Raw genomic sequence first — 21913 nt, forward strand, 5'->3', positions numbered from 1 at the left:
CTTTGCTGGAGCAGAATAAATTAAAAGAACAGATCTGTCATAAGGTGTGGTCTTCAGATATCTTAGTGACTTCTCTCTACAAGCTTGTGATGCAGACACTTGGGCTGATTCAGTAGTTCCAGGAGGTGGTGATTCTGCCTATTGGCTTTACAATCAGTATATATATATATGGGCAAACACACACCTGTTGGAGTAGTGGCAGCTTTTTAAGTGTATGTTTAGATAGGAATAGGGTTTAGTGATCCAGGTGTTATAGTGATCATAGAGAATTGTTGCCTGTCTGGAAGAAAGGAATATGTGAAATGTGGAAGTTATTTGGATACATTTTCTACTATGTACTGTTGCATCACACAGCTAAAAATGCTGTCATCTCTACTTCAAAGCTTCCTAAGGCATTTGCTGCAAGCCTCTTGGATTATGTAGGCTCACAAGCGCAGTACCTTCATACGCTCATGGCGATAACTCAGACTGGGAAAGTGGAGTCCAATCAACACGGAGATCGCTTACGGAGAGTTGAAATGGCCTTGGAGGCTCTGAGAAATGTCATAAAACACAACCCAGGTAGGCTTAAAATTGAACTTCCCCAGTATACTTTTCTGTGGACAGCCTTAAAAACAGAACCTCTGCAGTCTTTCTTTCAGTGAGAAGGAAGCTTTTTTTGCTTGCTGACAGATTTTAACATAGTCGGTAAGCCATATGAGCTTGCTGGTTTTTTCCTTACCAGGAGAGCACTGTCAGTAGATGTAGCAAAATTTTGAGTTAAGTTCAAGCTTTATCTGTTTTCATTTCTGAGTCATTCGGTTTTAACTGTAATTCGATCCTGCTGTTGCTAGGAAGACTTAAACCTCTTTAAAGAAACTTTCTGTAATCCTTCAAAGAATCTTCAACTGATTTTTAAATTTCCTTGTGTCAAAAAATCCTCCTTGAACTGCGTACTGTGTGCTAGTAAACACCTAAATGACACCTGTGTTAAGGCCATAGTAAAGCAAGAGGAGAAGGTGCTCCTCAAAGTTTAATGAGCAGACATCAATGTACGGACTTGAAAAGACTAAGACAAATGCTTATGATGTTATGCTACTTCTAACAGCAAACCATGTTACTATTGTGGCATCTAATAATAGCTGGTTAGGATCTTCTGTGTGTGTGCAGTTATAAACCTGAAGGCAGGTTTAGCTCCTGCTGGAGATAGCAATCCTGCTCTGAGCTGGGACATTCTGAAAGGGCAAGTGTATTTGAAGACAATAGGTTTTGATGGTCAATGATAAATAAAATTAAGGAATTTGTTTTAAAATTAAGGAATAGTCGTTTTGTAAGAATGCAAGTAACTAAGTGTAGTCCAAGAACTGCATCAGTTACTTTCCTTAGAGAGGGGAGTTACCCTCTGTTCTTGAAATGTTGTTGTCCTGAAATTCTGTGGAAGCTAGATTAACAGAGAGGAGTTCATAATTTTCTAACTCTGTAGCAGGTCCTCTCCTTTATGAGCTTGAGCTGTTACAACTACATATAGCTGTGTAGTCTTTAGCACCTCTCTGTATAGTGAAATATGGGAATGGGCCTTCAGTGACTGCCTTGGCTAACATGGAGAGTAACTTATTTGGTCTCTTGCAGGTTCTGAGTGTGAATGCATAGGGCACTTTAAGTTGATATTCTCCCTTCTGCGTGTTCATGGAGCTGGCCTGGTGCAGCAGTTGGCTCTGGAGGTAAAAAGCCCAACCAACCAAAAAACAAACCAATCCCCACAGACTCCCAACCTCCCTGTCTGGATGCTTTACATAATCACCATAAACAAACCTGATTGTGTAGCTGTTAGAGTAGCATCTGAAAAATACTAAGATTGGGTTTCTAAAGTGTCAGCTCCTCCTTGGAGGAGCATGTGATACTTTGTGCCTGTGTCTTTGCATCCTTCTTGCCTGAAGAGACAAAACAATTTGGTGGCAGGAATAAATGTTTTAAATACCAGATCTGTTGGCCCATGAGTTGGCTGACTTTACCCACTGGGTTTTTTTCTGAAAAGTGTCTGAATAGCTGAAATATAATCAAGTACTGTTTCTGTTCTTTTGCAGGTAGTGAACATAGTAACAAGTAATCAAGAATGTGTTAACAACATTGCTGAGGCAATGGTTCTTGCTAACTTACTGGCACTCCTGCATTCCTTACCTTCAAGTAGGTGTTGTAAGATTCTCTGTCTTGCAAAGGCAAAGGGTTTCTAACTCAGGAATTTATAAGAATGCAGCTAGCTGAAATTAGCACAGAGTTTTAGGTTAAAATGGTCTTGTTAGCTTTATAGGATAGAGAGCTGGGTTATGAAGAGAAACTACAGTTAGGACGCCTATACATTGGAACAAAGCTTTCCTCAGACTTCTCAGCTGTTGCTGTGCTCCATTCCAGTTGCACAGCTATTAATGAGAGCAGTAAAGACAGTACTGCAATACATCCTCATTGAAATATCATGTTTCTATGCCCAGTCCTAATAACAATCTTCAGCTATCAGTTGATAGCTACATAAGAAAAGCAAAGCTACCCAACAGAAATCACCTTTTTTTTTTTTTTTTTAAAGAAGATGACAAGAAGCAGGAATATAAATAGTTTTTTAAACAAATGCAAATTTTAGACCATCTCTGTCATCACACAGGCCCTATGATATGCTAGTAAGTCACTTCTATCTGATGATTTAAACATTAGATGACTATCATATCCAAAGCTAACAAGGATGGTTTACAAAAATGTTGTGCGTGACCAGTTTTTTGTCTTAAATGTGTGACCTGAAGCATATGAATAGCAGGTACTCTGATTACTTCTGAATTGTGTAGTGTTCCATTTGCTAATTATTTCTGAGAATTTAGCTAATTAGCATCTAAGTAAGAAGTTATTCTGTATGAGAATGTGTGATTGATTTGACATTCCTTAACTAATGTACTGTAGCCAGAAATCCCTAAGCTTGTAATTGTTGTAAGGTTTATTTCACTTTTGATACAGGTTTCTGTTAAGATCAGTTACATTTATCTTTGCTTGTTCATTCTGTGTGACACAAAGTTCTTAATGCTCTTTATTTTGACAGGTCGGCAGCTTGTCCTTGAAACTTTGTATGCTTTGACATCTAGCACAAAAATAATTAAAGAGGCCATGGCAAAAGGTACAGTACTACACTGAAAGCAAATGTTTCTGCAACAATGGACTTGGAGTGAATAGAGTGGCCACTCTCCCATTTAAAAAAATCTGTGTTGAATTGGAGAATTGCTACAACTTGTGACCAGAAAGAAAAAAAATTTCAGTGCTCCCTATCTCTTTGTTACAGGTGCTTTAATCTACTTACTAGATATGTTTTGCAACTCAACTCATCCACAGGTCCGAGCCCAAACGGCAGAGCTTTTTGCCAAAATGACTGCAGATAAGCTGGTGGGACCAAAGGTAAGAATCTTAACAGCTCATATTGGAGCTCTTTCTTGATATTACCTGTATCTCTCTAAAGATGAGCAAAAAAATAGTCTTCTGTATCTAAAATACTCATGTAAGGATCAATCAGGCTTTTTCAAAATAATTTAACTTTTAATCTGTGAGCAACCTCACAGCTGTTGTATGTACAGTAACTTGTATAAGCAGTTTGTTTTCCATTCATTGTGACTTTAACAGTAGAGACCTAGATTTCAGTGTCATTGGCTATTGCTGTTTGACATGGTGGCACTGTTGTATTTTGTGGTGTTGTGGTCTAGCACTTGACAATTCTAGCATTAAAGATAGCTGGACATTGTGGAGTTTTCTATTTTTGTCAGTTTGTCCTCTCAGTTAGTTTGTTATACAATATACTAAATGTCATTTATGTTCATCCCTTCTAGGTTAGAATCACACTAATGAAATTTTTACCTGGAGTCTTCATGGATGCCATGAGAGACAACCCTGAAGCTGCTGTTCATATCTTTGAGGGAACCCATGAAAATCCAGAATTAATTTGGAATGACAGCTCCAGGGAGAGAGTATCAACAACAGTTCGAGAAATGATGCTTGAGTATGTGGAAACCTTCTGATTCAGTTATCTTTAACTGAAAAACTCTCTTAGTGGCAGTAAACCGGAGTTGCTGTAGAAGAACTGTGAGACAGAGCTCCTCCTGTAAAAAGTAGAATTCTTGTAAGCCAGACTTCAGTGTAAGAAACTTGTTCGCTGTGTACTGCACCTGTAAGTTAGTAATGCAGTTGCAGTTTGTGCACAGTCCAGGTATTTGCTCACTGCTGTTGGATTTGGAGGGATACAGTGGGGGTAGAATGGGGCTTAGAAACCAGAGCTGCTTCACAGTGATGGAGGGAGACTGAGGTGTCAAGTAGAGAAGAGACAACTCCTTCGTTTACTGCTCATTAAAACTTGCTTTCTTTTTAAAGGCACTTTAAACTTCAGAGGGACAACCCTGACACTAACTGGAAGGTAAAAGTATACTGTTTCTGCTTTGAGTGTGTCCAGGGAGGCTGTAGGCCACACCATAATAGATGCATGTATTAGACTCTTAATAGGCTTTTCACTTAAAGTACTAACAGGGATTCGCTGCTGTGCTGTAAACATAACTTGATAACTGAAAATATAACTGGTTTAATGTTGAATTTATGCTTTTGTTACTACTTGCACCTTGAAATTAGACACTTACTGGTAAAACCACTGTCAGTATACTCTGAATGTTCTGATAGTTCAGGTTATTCAAAAACTCATCAAAAGTCAGCAACAAAGGAGAATACTGGTTTGCTGGAAGTCCTGTCACTACTTAGCCATTGTAAACTTGCTCTTGGTAAATGTGAAGTAACTTTAATAAGTTACTGGATCTCAAAAAATAATTAGAGTCCTTAGCTGTTACTCCCTCACATCAGGCACATCAATGAGGTGTTTCAGGATGTAGTGATTCCCAGTATCTTAAAAAAGCTAGACATGACTTCCTCCCAGCAGTCCTCTAGTTCAACATTAAACCAGTTTCTCAACACATCATGATGTCTGTTTTGATCCAGATGAATACTGGAAACTTCCCTAGACTGATGGTGAGAAACCTTTCCCTGAAGTGTGCAAGGAAGGAAAGGGCTGTTGTATAATCAGCCTTGTTGCTAGTGCTTCTCTTGAACTGGGGTTTGCCACTGTTGGTAGGTTCAGTTCCTTGTGTTCTTTGAAAGAAAAGTTCACTATAGTGGTACTGCCTGCACTTCACTGTTCTTTCTACTGTCATTTCTTACCTCATGTTCTTTCAAGATGAAGGGTTTATTGTCTTGCACAGCTGTTTTGGAGAATACAGTTAGTGACCCTGACCACTTAAAGAAACAGTTTTAGATCTCTCAAATATCCTTGTCAATAACTTCCACTTTACAATTCAACAGCTGCCTGAAGACTTCGCTGTGGTGTACGGTGAAGCAGAAGGTGAACTTTCAGTGGGGGGAGTCTTCCTCAGGATTTTTATTGCCCAGCCGGCCTGGGTTTTACGGAAACCAAGAGAATTTCTCATTGCACTGTTGGAAAAGTTTACTGAACTACTGGAGAAAAATAACCCCCATGTAAGATGATTTTTTTCTGGTTCTGTGCTTTCAATTTATTTAGCATTCTTAAGTTTTAAGTCTCTTAGTGTCTGATTTAGATTCTCACACTTTCTTCCCATTATAAATGGGGTTTTCTGTCTGCTTTATGACTCTCTGTAAAAGCATGTTGATATGTTTAGGCAACTTTTAAACATGAGTCAAAGTTTTAAAGTCCCTGAAGCCATAGAATTAGATTCACTTAAGTCTTAGGGACTTATTTTATGCTAGAGATGAGGCTTAACAAATGAAGTGTCTTTTAATTATTCCAGGACTGACCAACCAAAAAAAATAGCACTTGTTCTATACCACCTAAAATTCTTCTGCTCTTGAGACTTCTGTTTCCCTTCTGCAACACTAACTTCCCACTCATGCTAAATTATGTGACCTACAGAAGGCTGCCACCTAACAGTTAGTGTAATGAGTACAGCAAATGTGTTACAGTTTGAAAATTAATTTTAAAACAGTGTCCAGGCAGATTTTGTGTTAGTGTTGTAGGATGGAAACTAACTAGCATGTTGAATAAAACAAGCATCTTATGAAGATGTGATAGCAGTTTGTAGAGGCATGCAGAATACACAAGGCATGACAAGTGATTCTGCACAGACTGCAGAATACTTTAGGAATTCAGGTGGTCAGCTGAACATCCATGCTGTCTTCCACCAAACAACTTAGCTAGATACTGGATTCTCAAGATGCTGGAAATAGTGCTTAGGAATTCCCATGTGATCTGTCTTTGTGGAACTAGTGTGTATTTGCCACTATTGGAGCTGATAATCATATTCTTAACTTGTTGTTTTAACAGTTTGAGAGCTAAGTGATATAAAAGCATTAGGGAAAAAATCTATAACACAAAGCAAGTGAGAAATGTTGTTGTTATGATGATACATAAGGCTTTACTGAGTTACACTTTCTGTTGATTTTCAATTTTCTGCAGGGGGAAACTTTAGAAACCATTACAACAGCAACTGTGTGCCTGTTCAGTGCCCAGCCTCAGCTAGCTGATCAAGTTCCTCCTCTTGGTCATCTTCACAAGATAATCCAGGCTATGAATCACAAGAACAATGCCATTCCTAAAAGTGCCATTCGTGTCATGCACATATTGTCAGACAATGAGGTACTGAGTCATCTAAGTCCTTGAGGGGAGAAAAGCATAGCTGGAGTTACTTGTATTGTTTAGTAGTTTTCCTAAAAGGGCTTTATTCTAACTATAAATACTGTGTAGCAAGTGAGCAGTGACCTACAGCTAATTAATGGAGAATTGCTAGATAAAACAATGAGAAATTTATGGTGTTGGCTGACCATATCTGCAATGACCATTAATCTTGGCATAAAATAAAGTCCTCAGGATGTTTTATCTCTCTTACAGCTTTGTGTTAGAGCGATGGCATCACTGGAGACCATTGGCCCTCTCATGAACGGAATGAAAAAGAGATCAGATGTAGTTGGGATAGCCTGTGAAACACTGAATCGAATGTTTCAAAAGGAACAAACTGACTTAGTAGCCCAAGTAAGTAGTACATTCTCAAACTTTAAAAATGTGGTATGTTTAAACTGTTCAACTTAAATGGCATCTGGGAAGCCTCCTGGACACCTAACTAATGTGCTTTTATTGTTGGAAAAGTTTTTTATCTCAAATTCAGACCTGTTCAAGGATGTTACCTGAACATTGAAGCTTAATGCACAGGGTAGTGTTATGTCTACTGAGAGAGTGTAGTGACATGTAATGCAACTGGGTTTACACCTAGATAAAGCAGAATTGCTGGACAGTATCTTTGCTTTCTCTTGTTTGTATTCATACAGCTCAGGAAAAATGGACTCATCTTTGGCATTTGTAGTAATAGCGGTTGGCACTTTTGTTTCATACTAATGGTAGTGGTATAAAAAAAAATCTCTGTAGAACTTCCTGGTCTGTGTTAAGACAACTCATTTGGGTATGTTTGCAGGCTTTGAAAGCAGATTTGGTTCCTTATCTTCTAAAGCTGCTTGAAGGGGTTGGTCTTGAGAACCTTGAAAGCCCATCTGCAACAAAAGCTCAGATTGTTAAGACTCTGAAATCCATGTCTCGCAGCCTGCAGTATGGGGAACAGGTGAGTACTCACAAGTCTTTATCTGGGGTTTGACACTTGGTAGGTCTAACTTTGAACATCTCTTGTTTAATCTTCTGGCTGTCATGTGCATCATTCCACCTAAAATGTTAACATTCTGCAACTGCAAAATGATTAGGGCTTGGAATTTCTTCATCTCTTTCTTGTGGAGAAGTCATTGTTTCAATGCATGTGAAGAGCACTAATAAGAATGACAATTCTTATTATTCTTGTTATTATATTTAGTGCAGAAATGTTCTATGAGCTGGTTAGCTTTAACTGATGACTCTTCAGAACTTGTGTTATAAATATAAATTTCTCCTCAGTTTTCTGAATACATAACTGCAGAAGCTTTATGGATGTATATCTAAGTAAATTTGTCCCAGTAACTGTGCTAGTTCTTAATGCCTTTCTCTTACCTTTTGTTGAAAGCTTTCTTAAGGGGAGGAAACTTGGAATAGGTCTTTCTTCCATGTAGTCCCTATCTTGCTGTAGTACAGGAAAAGTCCTATTCTCCCTCAGCTGTCAGTGAATGGCAAGGGCTGCTTCTAGGGTTGCTTTCCCTTGTCACTTTTCTGGGGAACAAAGAATAAAGTCAAGCTACTAAATCACTTCTTTTGAGCATTGTGTTCAGCTGCACAATTCACATGGAAAAGCAAGTCTCCTTGGAAATGTACACAAATTCCATATCACAGCCTGAACTACTGCCATGTTCATTGGTGTAATCCCTTCAGAATGGTTTGGTAATAGAAAATGAGTGGTTTTGCCTAGAACACAACAAATGGCACTTGCTCACTGTGTTATCTCTTCAAATACTGTAGGTAAATGAAATTCTGTCCCGTTCTTCTGTGTGGAGTGCCTTCAAGGATCAGAAACACGACTTGTTCATTTCTGATACACAAACATCAGGATACCTCACAGGTTAGCAACTCTTTCCTGTTTGTATCAAGAATTGTACTGAACTGTTGCTTAATTGTCACAGTGAACTCTGGAGTTACTGTTTATCCCCAGGATCTAGTGCCATCAGGTGTTCTGAACATTCAGCGCTGTAAAAATACAGTATGCTTTTAGAACACTTACTAAAAGGTAAACTTCTTGCTGGTTGAGAATGTGTTTCTCTGCACAGTCTTTACTGTACATACTTAGCAACAGAATCTGGACACTGGCAAGACTTGCAAGTACTCTGCAGTGATAAAGCAGAGATGTAATTGAAACTGAAGAATGACAGTAGCTTTCCATGCTTTCTCAGGATCAGTCTACTTTACTTCTAGAATACAAGTTTTTCCACAGTTGAAGGGAGGTGTAAACTGTCTTCAGAATCACTCAGACTGTCTGTGTTAGTTGGCTGTGTGAATTAACACAACTTTAGTGTTAGACAGGTAGTTGCACTGTTGGAAGAGTTTGAATGCTAATAGGTTGGAGTTTGAGGCTGTGTTCCAGCCAGAATCAGTGGCCTGCCAGGGTGGCCTCATGCCTGTACATGGAGCTTGCAGCATATACTTCACTGCAGCAGTGGTGTACCTTGGGTGAGTCCCCTGCTGGTGCCACCAAGATTGAAATGGCACCCCAGAGGCACCCCAGCCTCACTGGTGATGAAGAAGAGCATTTCAGCTGTGTGTTCACGCTAAGGTTAACAACTGATGGGAATTTCTTTGCATGGTGCAGACATACTCCCAGATCAGTTATGTCACTGCAAATCAAGTCCTGTTTTTCCTTCACTTGAGCAGCACTTGACAGACACAGAACATCACAGACCAGAACATCACTATCACAAAATACATTCAGATGTAGCAAATAATGACATTGCAGCAAACTGTCTAAAGCAAGACATGATGCAAACTTCTGACTCCTCAGTAGCCTCAACAAACACTTGATCTTAAAAGCTTTGCCTCACAGGTGAGGTTTTAAAGTCCTTTGTGACAAGCCAGTGTGGACACAGCCATGTGCCACATGGAACTTTCTCATCTAACCCAATATAGGAATCTTGGTAAAGCTTTTGAGCATAACTGAAATAATGACATGTAAATCAAATGGCCAAAGTTTTTCTTGCAAGATACTAGCATGTATTTTGAGAAAATGAAGCAAGAGTCTTTCAAGTCAGGAACTACATCTTCTAGAAGTAGTTGCTTATATTTTGAGAGTAGGTGTTGCAACACTTGATGCATTTTTTTACACAGGAGTCTGAACAGGAGTTTTCTGGTTTTGTACTGTTTAATTCCAGTTTGACAAAGAACACTGGAACTGATTCAGTTTGTACTGAATTTCCTTGATATTTCATAAATACTATAAATTTATTAATAGGAAGAAAATGCTGACTGATTATTGGCCAAGAACTGAGACTACCAGATGTGGTCAGGCTTTGAGACTGGGGGCAATACAGTTTTCCAATTGCCTTAAGGCCCATGCTGCTTTTATACTGCCTAATGTTTAAGTGCTTGCTAATGTAGAATGAAGGTGCTATACAAATGCAAAGTGTAGATGGAAACCAAACTTTTATCAATCTTTAACCTCTCTTACCTTGTATTCTGCCTTATGTCTTGCTTCAAATTGCTTTGCTATTTGCACTTCCCTTGAAACTTCCCTTGCTTATTTCTCTTCCCTCAGGTGTCTCTTCTCCTTCCCTTCTAACTGGCAGCAGTCCCCTTCACCTGAGAAGTGGGCTTTAGATCTGCTGTGTCAGGCAGCTTGCTAACTTCTGTGTAGCTCTCTAAAGCAGGTAGATACCACCTCGCAGAACGCACGCTGCGCTCGCTGCATTCCGATAACAGATGCATGTCCTAGAGCTGTACAAATGCGTGGTCCCACACTGCCCAACACCGACACACTTGCCTTCCTCGAGCACACAGGATTACTACACTGACAACTGCACTGGCTGGTACTTGCTGGTACTACACAGGAATTCAAATTCACAACTATGTTAGGAATCCTCCATAATGGAAAACCTTGAGGCACAAGATAACTATGGGGAATTTTTGCACTAGGATGGGTAACAGTGGGTGTGACACTTGGCAGGTTTCACTGATGGGCTGGCAAAGAGAGGTTCCTTCCTGCAGTCAGAGAGCTTTTTATTGCCAGAGGCATTGCTTGCTTTGCTCTCTGCCTTGCCATAGCAGTGTGGGACTGTTTGCAGGGAGACAAACCATGCTCTGATGTTCTGGCTCTGGGCTGAAGTGTGAGAAAGGAGGGTGGTGGGGCAGGAAGGAATAGTAAATTCCTCCCACTGAGGGAGAACTCAGTGAGGATGGCTTAAAGGGGAAGAGTACAGGACCCAGCAGAACTTAGTATGTTGAATATAAGCAGTGTAGGCTGGAGGTCTAAGACCCAAGTCAGTTGCTGTATTGGTGCAGGAACATGTTGTGAGTGATCAGTTTTCTAGTCACAAATATGATAAAAATTACTGCTAAAACACCTCATGCTGCAACCTAAGCTTTTATTGCATGTGTTGAGAGTTTCTATATGACTAAATTTTTAATTCCAGGCTTTGAGGGAGAGGGGCTTTGCCTGCAGTGCAAAACTGATTGCCCCTATAGTAATCAACATGGAAACTTAGTAATGGTGTGAGTCCCGCATCTCCAGTTTGGAATTTGTATCCTAAGAATGCTGTCACTTTTTTTCCAGCTGAAGGTACAAAATGCTGGATAGACAAACTTTAGGCAGTTCTGCTTCTTCATGGGGCAGCCCACAGTGCTTTCTGGAACTATGCAGCTGGGAAAAACCTTCACAACACTGAAAAGATACACAGGGAGCCCAGTAGTGGAACATATGTCTGAACTCACTTTGATTTCATGGCAGGGCCTTTCTTTAGCAAAGGAAGGCCATCCCTGCTTTACTGCTGCTTCTATGATGGAAGGTGAGATGGGTAGTGCAGGTGGTTGGGGTTCTTTTTAACTTATGTGGCATACCAGAATAAAATAAAAATGAAAAAGCTGAAAAATGGCCCCCAGAAGCTATTCCACTTGGTAGACTAAGAAGTCTTTAGTTTCTAGTGTTCCTAGATTTTAAAGAATTTAAAGAAAAACTTAAATATTCTTGTGTGAGGTGTCTGATTGACTTAGATGATGTATCTGAGTGTTACCAGAGGGAATAAAATAGAAGGAAAACTAATCACCAGTATTTGTTTTCCTCCTGAAAGGCCCTGGAGTTGCTGGTTACCTCACTGCAGGGACGACGTCATCTGTAATGCCCAACGTACCACCCCCGGTAGACAACGAAGTGGGAGATGTCAGCTAAGGACTGGAAATCCTTGTGGAAGAGACAAAGGCAGACTGGCCAGTGATGAGGAACAGCACTTTCCTCCAATACATTGAAGTGAACTTACTGCCTTGCCAGGTGTTTATGACAGTGTTATTCCTTTTTTCTATGACTTTTTTTTTCTCAGAAAAGTCAGTGATTCTAACTACTACACTGTAACACAAGAAAGCACTCTGTGGATCAGCTGAAATGGGTACACAAGAATTTTTTTCTTGTTGTACATAAGCACATTTTGTTCCTTTATATTTGTTTACAAGACTGTGAATCAAACTTTCCTAGTTTTTATATTTTATGAATTAGCATGACTGGAGTTGAGCTACAGTCTAGAGGAATTGGGCTAAAATAACTTTGACCTCACCGAACCCGCTAAAAGGGCATCCCTTCATTTCTCAGTCTGATGTGATCACTCCCATTGAACATGACCTGAAAGGGTTTGTCCCTGCACCAGTTCACTCATGTCCTTAATCATTAACATTATCTTCTTCCTTGGATCAAACAGCATTAGACATTTGTATGTATAACTGGCTTGACCAAATTGACGAAGCTTCAGCAAAAAAACCTTAAAGAGTTGACATGTTATGTAAGAAATTAGTGTAATTGTGAAATGTTCTATACATTATCCAGTATATAAAAACTTTCTATATTGAGTGTACATTATACAGATCATTCATATGTACATAGAATTTTAAAATAAAGGGAATTAAGAGCCTTGTTAATGAGATAAAGGTGGTGTTCTTGTCTAGCTGTTCTTTGAAAGTTCTAACTAGGTGGAGCTAATTGGAATGTGGCTGAATATGATCCTGGGCATTCTTGGTTGAGAAAACACTTTGTGCAGATTTTGACAGTCTAGAGCAGAACTCCTGAACCACGTGTAGTAGTACAGTGCAGGTGGTTTTGTATTTGAAGTGCATTTCAGCCACTGACGTGCTGACACTCTCAACTTCCTAGAAAACATTCTTGGCAGAAAGCAAGAGGAAACTAAGGTGGATGTAAATGTGAACAAGAATTACTGCTTTCTCAAAAGATGTTAGAATCTTGGTTTTAAGTATAATGAGGTATGGAACTTCATGGAATGCTTCCAATTCTAAGTACTCTGCCACTGTACCCCTCAGTGACCACTGCAGCTGCAGCTGGACACCATTCAACTGAGCACTTGGCTCTGGGCTCAAGGACAGAACTGGCACAGCCTCATCCTGAAGACAGAGGCAAGCAGAATGTGTTCTTCCCAGGCTCCAGCAGGAAGGAGCTTGGAGGGAGGGGCTTGTCTGTTCATGCAAGCAGTAAACCCTTGTGTCCTTAACTTCATTGCCCTTGAGTTACCAGCCCTGTGTAAGTTGAAAAGTGATTATCCCAGCTCCAGGAAGCAGAGCTACCAGTGGTGCAGTGTGATGTGATCTGCCTGGTTCTGTTCCTGCACAGGCAGGTTCTCTTGAAGTAGCTCAGGTCAAAGGGAATTGGAGCAGAAGTGAGTAACTCTGACCTTTGAGAACTCCATACAGGTGTATTGGGCATAAATGCCAGAGCCTGTTTTGGTAGCAGCAGAGGCCATGAACTGCACCCTGACACTGCTGCCGCCAGCCAAAACATCAACTCTTTAGGGAGAAAGGTGCCACCTTAGCTTAGGCAGATTTAGGAAAAGGTGGGAGCAGCTGGAGCCAGGAGGAGTGAGGGTGTACAAAAGGAGAGACAGGAAGAAGGATGCAAGGGAAGACAAAAGGGACATCGGTAAGGGGAAAGGTGGGGAGATCTATTTGGTAAAACAATGCAGAGTAATAAGCAAGCAGCAGCAGACAAACTGCTACATGTGACACCAGCCTTCTGTGCTGCCCTGAGCCTCACTTGAGGGGAGCTGGGGGTAGGACTGAGCGTAGTCTCAGTGACTGTAGGAAAGGAAGGCAGCTGAGAGCTGGGGAGCAGAGAGGGTTGGATTGCAGCTGAGCTTTGGAAAAAAAAAACCAAGGTACTATCTCCAGTGTTTGTCATTTCACAAAATTAAATGTTTAGCCTACCCTGCAATAAATTAAATTTTCTGACTCAAAACTGCTTTGTCTACAATAAAAGGATAAAGGGCTTGATTCAGCACAAAGAAAGCACTTTAGGCCTGTTAGAAATAGATTTTATTTAGTGTTACAAAGAGCCCAGGTAAGTTATTTACATGGCTTCTGCAAATTCTTAAAAAGCAAGCCAATAATTATTAACTGTATTAAGTGAAAATAGTGAGATAATTGCTTCCAGTTAGAATCAAGTTTTTGTATTCATTCAGTTTTACCTTGGATACCATTATTACACTGATACTTTTCCTAATTCTTCCCTCCATTTGAGAAGGCTTTATGATGACCTTAGATTTTTGCAGTGAGCTTCTTTGACTGTTCAAGGAGTTCCCACCTTGCAATTGTTGAGAGATGAACTTCATCGGGCCCATCTGCTAGGCGCAAGGTGCGTATGGACGCGAACCTGTGGGGGGAGAGCTGAGTTAGGGGTGGGTTCCTGACCTGCCACAGCAGCCACACAGGCTCATGTGGGAGCTCTCAGCACTGCTCTTGCTGCCCTTTTGACACTCCTGGCTTTGAAAAGTCCTATCACATGGGAGATACTGCAGCAAAATCTTCCTGGCAGGATTGAGATGGGTGGGCTGGGAATTCAGAAGTTTCGCTTCTCCTCAAGGCCATAAGGGATAACATTACGTTTTAGAAGCACATCCTCTTTACTGCTGATAAGAACTATTTTAGGTCCAGTGCCAGCTTTTATTTTTTGTAAGGCTAATTGAACTATAAAAACAATTGTTTTAAATTTTATAGCTTAAAGGGAACATTATTATTTCATGCTGAGGTGCATGTACTGGTGTTACAAGTTTTTGTAAAAGAAATGCTTAGAATCTACAGGAAATCTCCCTTTACTCACATGAAGGCCAAAGGAAAATCCTGGGAAACTCCAGCTCCACCACACACTTGAACTGCACAGTCAATCACTTTAAGCACAGCTCGTGGAACAACCACTTTGGTCATGGCTACCTGTAGTTAGAAGAACTCACATTATCAGTAACAGTTTCATGAGCAAGTGAAAATATTTACCCAACACTTCTGCTGAATATTGGTATCTCTCAGTACATTCCTTCCCCTTGGGGTTGGATGAGAGCTCTGCTCTTTCTGTTCCCTGGCTATGGTAAAACTGTTTCCAGTCACCCAAAAATATGCTACTGTATTGAGACAAGCAAGCAATGCTTTAACAGATTCAGCTCTGTTTCAGACAGAGATCACACCCCTGCTCTTCTGACAATTAAAAGCGTATCTTAAGGCTGTTTTCAACATGGAGTTATACTCTACACTTAGAATAATAATGTTTAACAATACGTTCTACCTTGTGTTTTAGCCAGCTGAATGCACAGGCATTGCATCCACCAAGTCCTAGCTACCAAAACATAAAATTTACCTCTTTCCTTGCTCTTCTGTTGCCCAACATGTCAATCTTGCGGGCTGTTTGTAGTGTGAGCAGGCGAGCCTGTTCTATGCTAAGGCGGCATTCTGCAATCCAGTGGGCAACAACTTCCTGCAGAATCCAAAGCCAACATCAGTTAATGCCTCTGAGCACACGTGGAACTGCCCCTCTTCCTCAGCATGTGCACATTCAGTCACCCTACAGCATATCTAATACGAGGCACAATAAAGAAAACACTTGACTAACAGAAATACTGAAGACTGAGCCATTCTTCTCCTGCCACGAAACAAGAAAAATGGAAAACCTGTGGATTCTGCCACCTGATCAGACCCCACTGCATGCTGGCCATTTTCCTGAAGCTCTTTCATCCCTGCTTTTTCCTCCCTGCTTTCCTTTACCTCTTACCAACCCTCACAGCCTTCTCTCCATATAATAAGACCATATATACAAAAACGGGGGGAAAGGGGAGAGGAATTCCTTGTTTTGCTTAAACTGGTGATGGGTGGTGTATGACACATAGAGAGGCTAACAGCTGCAGGGTGGTGCCTGCTGCCTCTGACTGATGATAAATTAGTTACTCTTTGGATCCAAAATGAAGTTAGGATTTTGGCAGCCCTTCCCTGCTCTTCTTGGCTAACTCCCCCCTGCAGCCAACATACCACAGGAGAAACAAATGTCTGATGCTTGTCAGTGCAAAAACTGTTTGGAGTCTGAGCCAGCCTCAGGGACGCACTTCTAGAGCTGTGACTTTTGTAGGATACACAAGCAAATGTGCAGCACTTGCTTCAGTGCAGTCTAGAACCTCAGCCTGGCTGGTGCCAGCAAAGGTGATCTGAACCTAGGTGGGCTGTACAGTTCTCTTCAGTCAACAGCTCCTGGGGACATAAATGATGTCCTGGGTGGGGACAGACACTGGTACTCAAGGAAGCTGCCAGCCTCACCTTGTCCTTAGCCATCCTCACTGTGAAGAACCTGCATGGGCTGTGCAGTTGCCTCCATGTCAGGCCTGTGGCTTCATCAAACATCACTGTTACTTCAACAAGTTTCTGAGAACCAGAGTGTGCCTCATGCACCTCTTACTCATTGTAGGTTATGGTGGTGGAAGGAAGTTGGACAATTACATGACTGGAAAATAGATATGTAAAGTTGCTCCCTCTGGATCTGCACTAACAATTTGATACAATCTGTGCCAGATGCTAATTCAGTTTCCTTTTTCCATTGCTTTTACTTGTTTTTTCCAATAAAGCCATCCTAGCTAGCTGTTGGGTAAGATTAAGAAACACTTGAAACATGACAGGCCAACTACCAATGGTTGTTGGTTCCTATATAAAGCAGACTATCATATTTTTGTTGTTTTAGCAAGCTCTTGCTCATGAAACAGTATTTTAATCCTGAGCAAGATAAGGGCAAGGATGTCCAACCTGCCCTTGATGCGGGCTGTATTTTCATAAACAACTACAAATATTTGATCAAAGAAGTAAAATTTTCAGTGAAGTGTAGATCCCTGAGTGTCTCCAGTGGTTGTGAACAGAGACAGCCAGGTGACAGAATGGATACACAAAAAAGGTGAATTCAGATTATAACTACAGAAACATAAGCTGCATGCCTGAAAAAAATACCCATCCAAATTGATCAGGAAAAGAGAGAACAACACACAGTGACAAAATCCCTATGCAAATCCAGCAAAGTATATCCAATTCATTGCGCATTGCAAGGGAAAGAAAAAAAAAATCGACGTTGTAGATTATGTTGAAAAATGGGAGCCTTGCAATATGTTTTGTTTTTTTCCCTTTGCCACCCAAAGCTTTATGAATAGGAATTCAAGGTTAGGGCACAGCTGTTGCCCATGTCCATTATCAGAGCCACAAGGCTGTGTGTGGGCAAAGCAAAGGTCAATGTGTGGAGTGTGTGAACCGAGCCAGAGAGGGAAGGTGCTTACGTGCTGATAGAGTTTCTTGCCGAAGGTCTCACGCTGAGCCGCGCGCTGGCACAGGATCTCCAGAGCAGCCTCGGCCGCACCGAGGGACCGCATGCAGTGATGGATCCGGCCTGGCCCCAGCCGGCCCTGGGCTATCTCAAACCCCCTGCCCTCACCTGGTTGGGAAGAAAAGCAGGCACTGCAGACTCCATGATTCCCTCTTAAAAGGGTCCAAGGCTCCAAGCAGAAGTGGCCCCATAGCAAAATAACAGTAGAGGTGAAATAGAAGAAATCAGGATCTATACTAAGCAAGAGAAGTAGAGCAGAGTTCCCCCTGCAGGGGGTCACAGTGCTGGCCTGCTTGTTATTTCTTTTTCATTTTTGCCAAGTAACAGCCATGGAGTGCAGCAGAACGTTCTTTCTAAAAGTCTGTCAAGTCTACAAGACCTGCTTTTGTGGGAAGAACACCACTAACAGACTTTGCTGTGCTCTACTTCAGGGCAAAGATATTTGCATGACAGCTAGAGCTGCCCTGCTTCCTTCTGCTCTAAATAAGGTACATTCAAGCAGCAGGTAGGCTGCTAAAGGAAGAGGGGGCTCCCTAAACTGATCAGAGCTGTTTAAAATAACTTACAGTAATTCATGACAGAAACCACTGTCTGATAAAGCTTGGTTCATTGCTGTATGTATTAAAAAGAAATCAGTGCTGAAACTCACCCAGTATTATATTGGAGACAGGTACTCGCACATCATTGAAGTGTATCTCAAAATGTCCTCCATGGATCTCATCTACAGAGACAAAAAACACACCAGCAGGGTAAAACGAAGGAGGATAAAAATACTGGCCTCCAGTTCCTAACCCTTCTTCTATATATCTATTTTACTGATTTATTCCACATACAATATTTATTAGCATAACTGCAGCTTCTGAGCCTGCTAATAAACTAATACACATATAGCTGATAATGTGATCACCTACCCATGTAGCCAAACACTGATAGAGGTCTTATCAGCTTCAGTCCTGGGGTGTCCATGGGAACAATAATCATACTGTGCTGCTTGTACCTGATCAAGACAAAAAGCACAGTTAAATCTGAGCCTCCCTTCTGTCTGCCTCTTCTGCTTTTTTTATTTTCCATCCTCAATTTAGGACTCACATAAAGCCAGTGCTGAGGTTTACCTGTACCACCTGCACCATCCTGCCCACACAGTGTGGCTTCAACACTTCTTAAGCCACCAGTCAACAAGAGAAAATGTATTAGGGGCATCTAATGCACCATGACTGAGAAACTCCTGGTGCTGTCAATTCTGTGCACACAGTTCTGTATCACCCAGTCAGTTCTTCCCCCTCTACCCTTCTGTTTTGTTCTCAAAGCCAGTTTATCAGAATCATCATCTTGGCTTGCCTACAGTTTAGGAAAGAGAAATCCATCCCCCAGTTTACATTCCTTCAGAATATTTAAGGTCAGTTGTTAGTCACACAGAACTGGAGGTGATGCCCCAGGTCTCTGAATTCGGTCTCAAGTTCTAGCAAGAGGAGTGTCACATAATCCCCTCCATTAACTTCTCTTCAGCTTCTGAGAGCTCAACAGATGCCACTATCTGTACAACTTCCAGGCAAACCTTCCTGAGTGTTGTGTGCAAGTTACTGATTGCTTCTGGTGGAACCTAGCCAAACCAAAAAACTTCAGATTATCCATGGGATTTGGGCTAAAATCCATCTTAGATATAAATGTCACAATTCTTTTGCATTACAAGCTGTGTGAGGTTAGCACCAGACATGAAGCATTTTATTCATTAGTGGTATAAGTTTTTGCAAAAGTTTGCAATTCTAGTTTGGTAACAAGAGTTGAACATATTTGTGTCAAAGAAGAAGAGGTAAGGGTTATATTTACACATAGAGGAATGGAATGAGTAGGTTTGATTTAAGATGTGCAATGCTCTCTCCTTACACAGCTTCACCTTACCTCATGTTTCAGACTTAACTTTATGTACAGATAAGTTTGTGGAAAACTTAATCAGTAACTTCAGGTCTCTGATGTGCCTCTTGTACTCATTCTGTTCAGGGAAGTTCTGAAAAGTTTTGGTTTTATTATTTAAGTGTTATTTTTTATTATTTAATTCTTTGTGGTGTTGTTTTATATACTAAACTTACAAAATAAATAGTAAGCCAGAGTTGGTGCAAACTAAACAACTGATGCAGACTAAAATGTGACCAAGATAAAGTTAGTGAAGCCCCCAAAATTTCCTGATCCAATTCATCACAGCTGCACAAACACTAGAGCTGGTGCAATGGAGAGAGATGGAAACATGCCAGTTAAAGTGGAAAGGTTGGGAGGACTCAGTCAACAGCACCTGACAGCAAAACAGGAACTCAGGCTACAACAGACAGGTACTGAGGTTTAAAACATCTCTCTAATTTAGGAGAACATCCAACTGGTCAAGTCGATTAATGGCATTTCATTTAAGAAAATTTTCACAAGCAGTGACTCCTCCAGGGAACAAGTTTTAGGGAATTCTGAGTCTCCTAGGAATTCTTACCTGGATGCCGATGAGTTTTTGGTTTTGCCCATTACAATTGCAACTTTGCAATTTGGGTTCCCAGCACCTTAAAAAAAGTGGGAAACACAAAAATTGTTTTTAGTATAAAACCTCAAATCAAATGAAGTTTCGTAACAAGAAACCCTACTCCCTTCCTTTTGTGATGCAGGAGATGCAATCTATCCCTGTGTTTACATTCTGAGTATCACACTGAAACAAAATTCACATTAGTATTTAACATGTAAAAGGGAGCTGACTTGTGGGAAGAGGAATGTGAAAAGCCAAACATCCAAACCCTCCGGCTCCATCACCATCCCCTATTCCTGTGAAAAGGGAACAAGAAGGTACTTGAAATGGAATCTAATTACTTCTGTCTCCATTACAGCTGAGCAAGTAAGTGTGATACATAAGCACATCTATCAAGGTGAGATGCTGCCATTTCAAAAGTAAAACTTTTAAAGAAACTTCTTCAACCTATAAAGACTGGAGGGTCTATGTGGGAATGAAACACCAACCAGATTATAACCAAATTATGCAGATAACGCTATCAAAGGGTTACCACAATAATTTTGCTACTACTTCAGCGTAACTTCTCTGGAATGTAGGATTTCTTCCCCCTTGATATACAAATTATTTTAGATTGCACTTTGAAGAAAGATCTGTGTGAAAATTATTACTGGAAAATAGCCCGCTAGCATTTCAAGACCTTGATAACATTATTTGAGATGTTTCTTATATGGACATATTTATTAAGCCTTTGTAGCATAAAGACAGCACTTTAATGTACTAGTCCTGAAGAAGATTCTACCATTGATTAAAATAACATTTCTATGACCCTTAATCCCTTAATCCTCCCTGTCTTTTTCTTTAAAAGTTTCTTAGTACCAAAGCATGCTCATTCCTTTCAAAGCCTCCCACAAACAAGTTAGGGAAAATACCCAATGGGTGTAGCAATCAGTAATTTTTACTGCTATCTCAGTGCAGATGACAAGCTTTGTAGAGATTCAGTTCAAGGCTTGATCTGTAGCAGTTTGGTTTTGTTCTGAGGTTAGAAGCAAATACAACTTCTTTGCCAGCTGATCTCACAAGGTTTGGGAGACTGATCTGGACAATACAACCACCTGGCTTTGAGCTGAGCCACTTCCTCCTACAAACAGCCACTGTGATGGCCAGGAAGTGGGAGATTTATTTAGTTGTGACTAACACTGCCTGTTTGGAGGGCCAGACTGCCAGCTGTTTGCTTTCCTCTTTTGCAACATGGTATCCAGCCATTGTTTCCAGAGGGGGCTTACAGAGTGGCCCACAAGCTGCACAATGCTGACGAGCTAAAAATCCCAGTGAAAAGCTTTAGGCAGGGGCATAAATCAACTTGGGAAAAAAAACCCAAAAAACTGGCTCATTTGGCCACTTGGCTCATTTGGGCAACTGCAATAAGCAGGTGATCAACCCCAAATGACCCAACACATGCTTTGCAGAGTATGACCCTGCACAGGGAAATATCACTCCTGCATAAGGGGTATTTTGACTCTTCTCCTTTTCCATGGAAAGTAAAGAATTGCACAAGTGCTGTTTTCTAAACTGGACCTATTTTCAAGTGAGGTTTACAATAAAAGATATTTCGACCTCCTGACCTCCTGAAATCTTCTGAAAAACTGTTTTGTAAATAATCCTCAAGTCACATCCCTGCTTCAAAACAAAAGGCAAATTTAACCGTGTTGTATGAAAAAACCACCCAAAACTCAGAAGAAGCTTTCATGTTGAACTCAGTGAGGAGTTCACTAAGAGCTGCACATCTGGTTAGATATTCTAAATCATTTGTACACATTTCTGGAAGGCAAATGATACCTCCATCTCATATGTGCTTGTTCTTATCTAAGCACAGCAAAGGACGGCAGATTCCTGGCCCTTCCACTCCTTAGAGTCTGAAGTCCTGAAAAACTGAAACAAATTTTATGTCACTTTGACCTATAAAAGACAGGAAACAAGTTCTGGTCCAATGCAAGACTCTGAAAAACTCCAGTGCTTTGGATGGATTGCAAACATCCTGGATGGAATAAACAACTCATTTGTAAGTGACATTTTCACATCACTTATAGAATTCAAAGATGTTGCTGGAGGATGGAGGGGTAGAGTCAGAGAAGCCTGT

The 21913-nt window shown here is 40.8% G+C and overlaps 2 protein-coding genes across 2 annotated transcripts in view; one reads left to right on the top strand and one right to left on the bottom strand.

Annotated features, from left to right (window-relative positions):
* The window catches only part of DNAJC13 (DnaJ heat shock protein family (Hsp40) member C13), a 57768-nt gene extending 45174 nt beyond the window's left edge, over positions 1-12594 (top strand). The window contains exons 45-57 of the mRNA XM_058830575.1: positions 384-561; positions 1609-1700; positions 2064-2163; positions 3059-3133; positions 3296-3408; positions 3834-4003; positions 4372-4414; positions 5344-5517; positions 6473-6652; positions 6905-7045; positions 7482-7625; positions 8444-8543; positions 11755-12594. Coding sequence (XP_058686558.1) covers positions 384-561; positions 1609-1700; positions 2064-2163; positions 3059-3133; positions 3296-3408; positions 3834-4003; positions 4372-4414; positions 5344-5517; positions 6473-6652; positions 6905-7045; positions 7482-7625; positions 8444-8543; positions 11755-11852 — 1608 coding nt within the window. The 3' untranslated portion in view covers positions 11853-12594. The remainder of the gene's footprint in view (positions 1-383; positions 562-1608; positions 1701-2063; positions 2164-3058; positions 3134-3295; positions 3409-3833; positions 4004-4371; positions 4415-5343; positions 5518-6472; positions 6653-6904; positions 7046-7481; positions 7626-8443; positions 8544-11754) is intronic.
* Positions 12595-13967: 1373 nt separating this feature from the next.
* ACAD11 (acyl-CoA dehydrogenase family member 11) overlaps positions 13968-21913 on the bottom strand; it is a 28910-nt gene continuing 20964 nt past the window's right edge. Inside the window, exons 14-20 of the mRNA XM_058830577.1 lie at positions 19768-19834; positions 18206-18291; positions 17944-18015; positions 17248-17402; positions 15303-15419; positions 14775-14884; positions 13968-14327 (exon numbers count right to left, since the gene is read on the bottom strand). Coding sequence (XP_058686560.1) covers positions 14213-14327; positions 14775-14884; positions 15303-15419; positions 17248-17402; positions 17944-18015; positions 18206-18291; positions 19768-19834 — 722 coding nt within the window. The 3' untranslated portion in view covers positions 13968-14212. The remainder of the gene's footprint in view (positions 14328-14774; positions 14885-15302; positions 15420-17247; positions 17403-17943; positions 18016-18205; positions 18292-19767; positions 19835-21913) is intronic.

The sequence above is a fragment of the Poecile atricapillus genome, chromosome 2 (genome assembly GCF_030490865.1).
Source record: "Poecile atricapillus isolate bPoeAtr1 chromosome 2, bPoeAtr1.hap1, whole genome shotgun sequence".
Taxonomy (NCBI): domain Eukaryota; kingdom Metazoa; phylum Chordata; class Aves; order Passeriformes; family Paridae; genus Poecile; species Poecile atricapillus.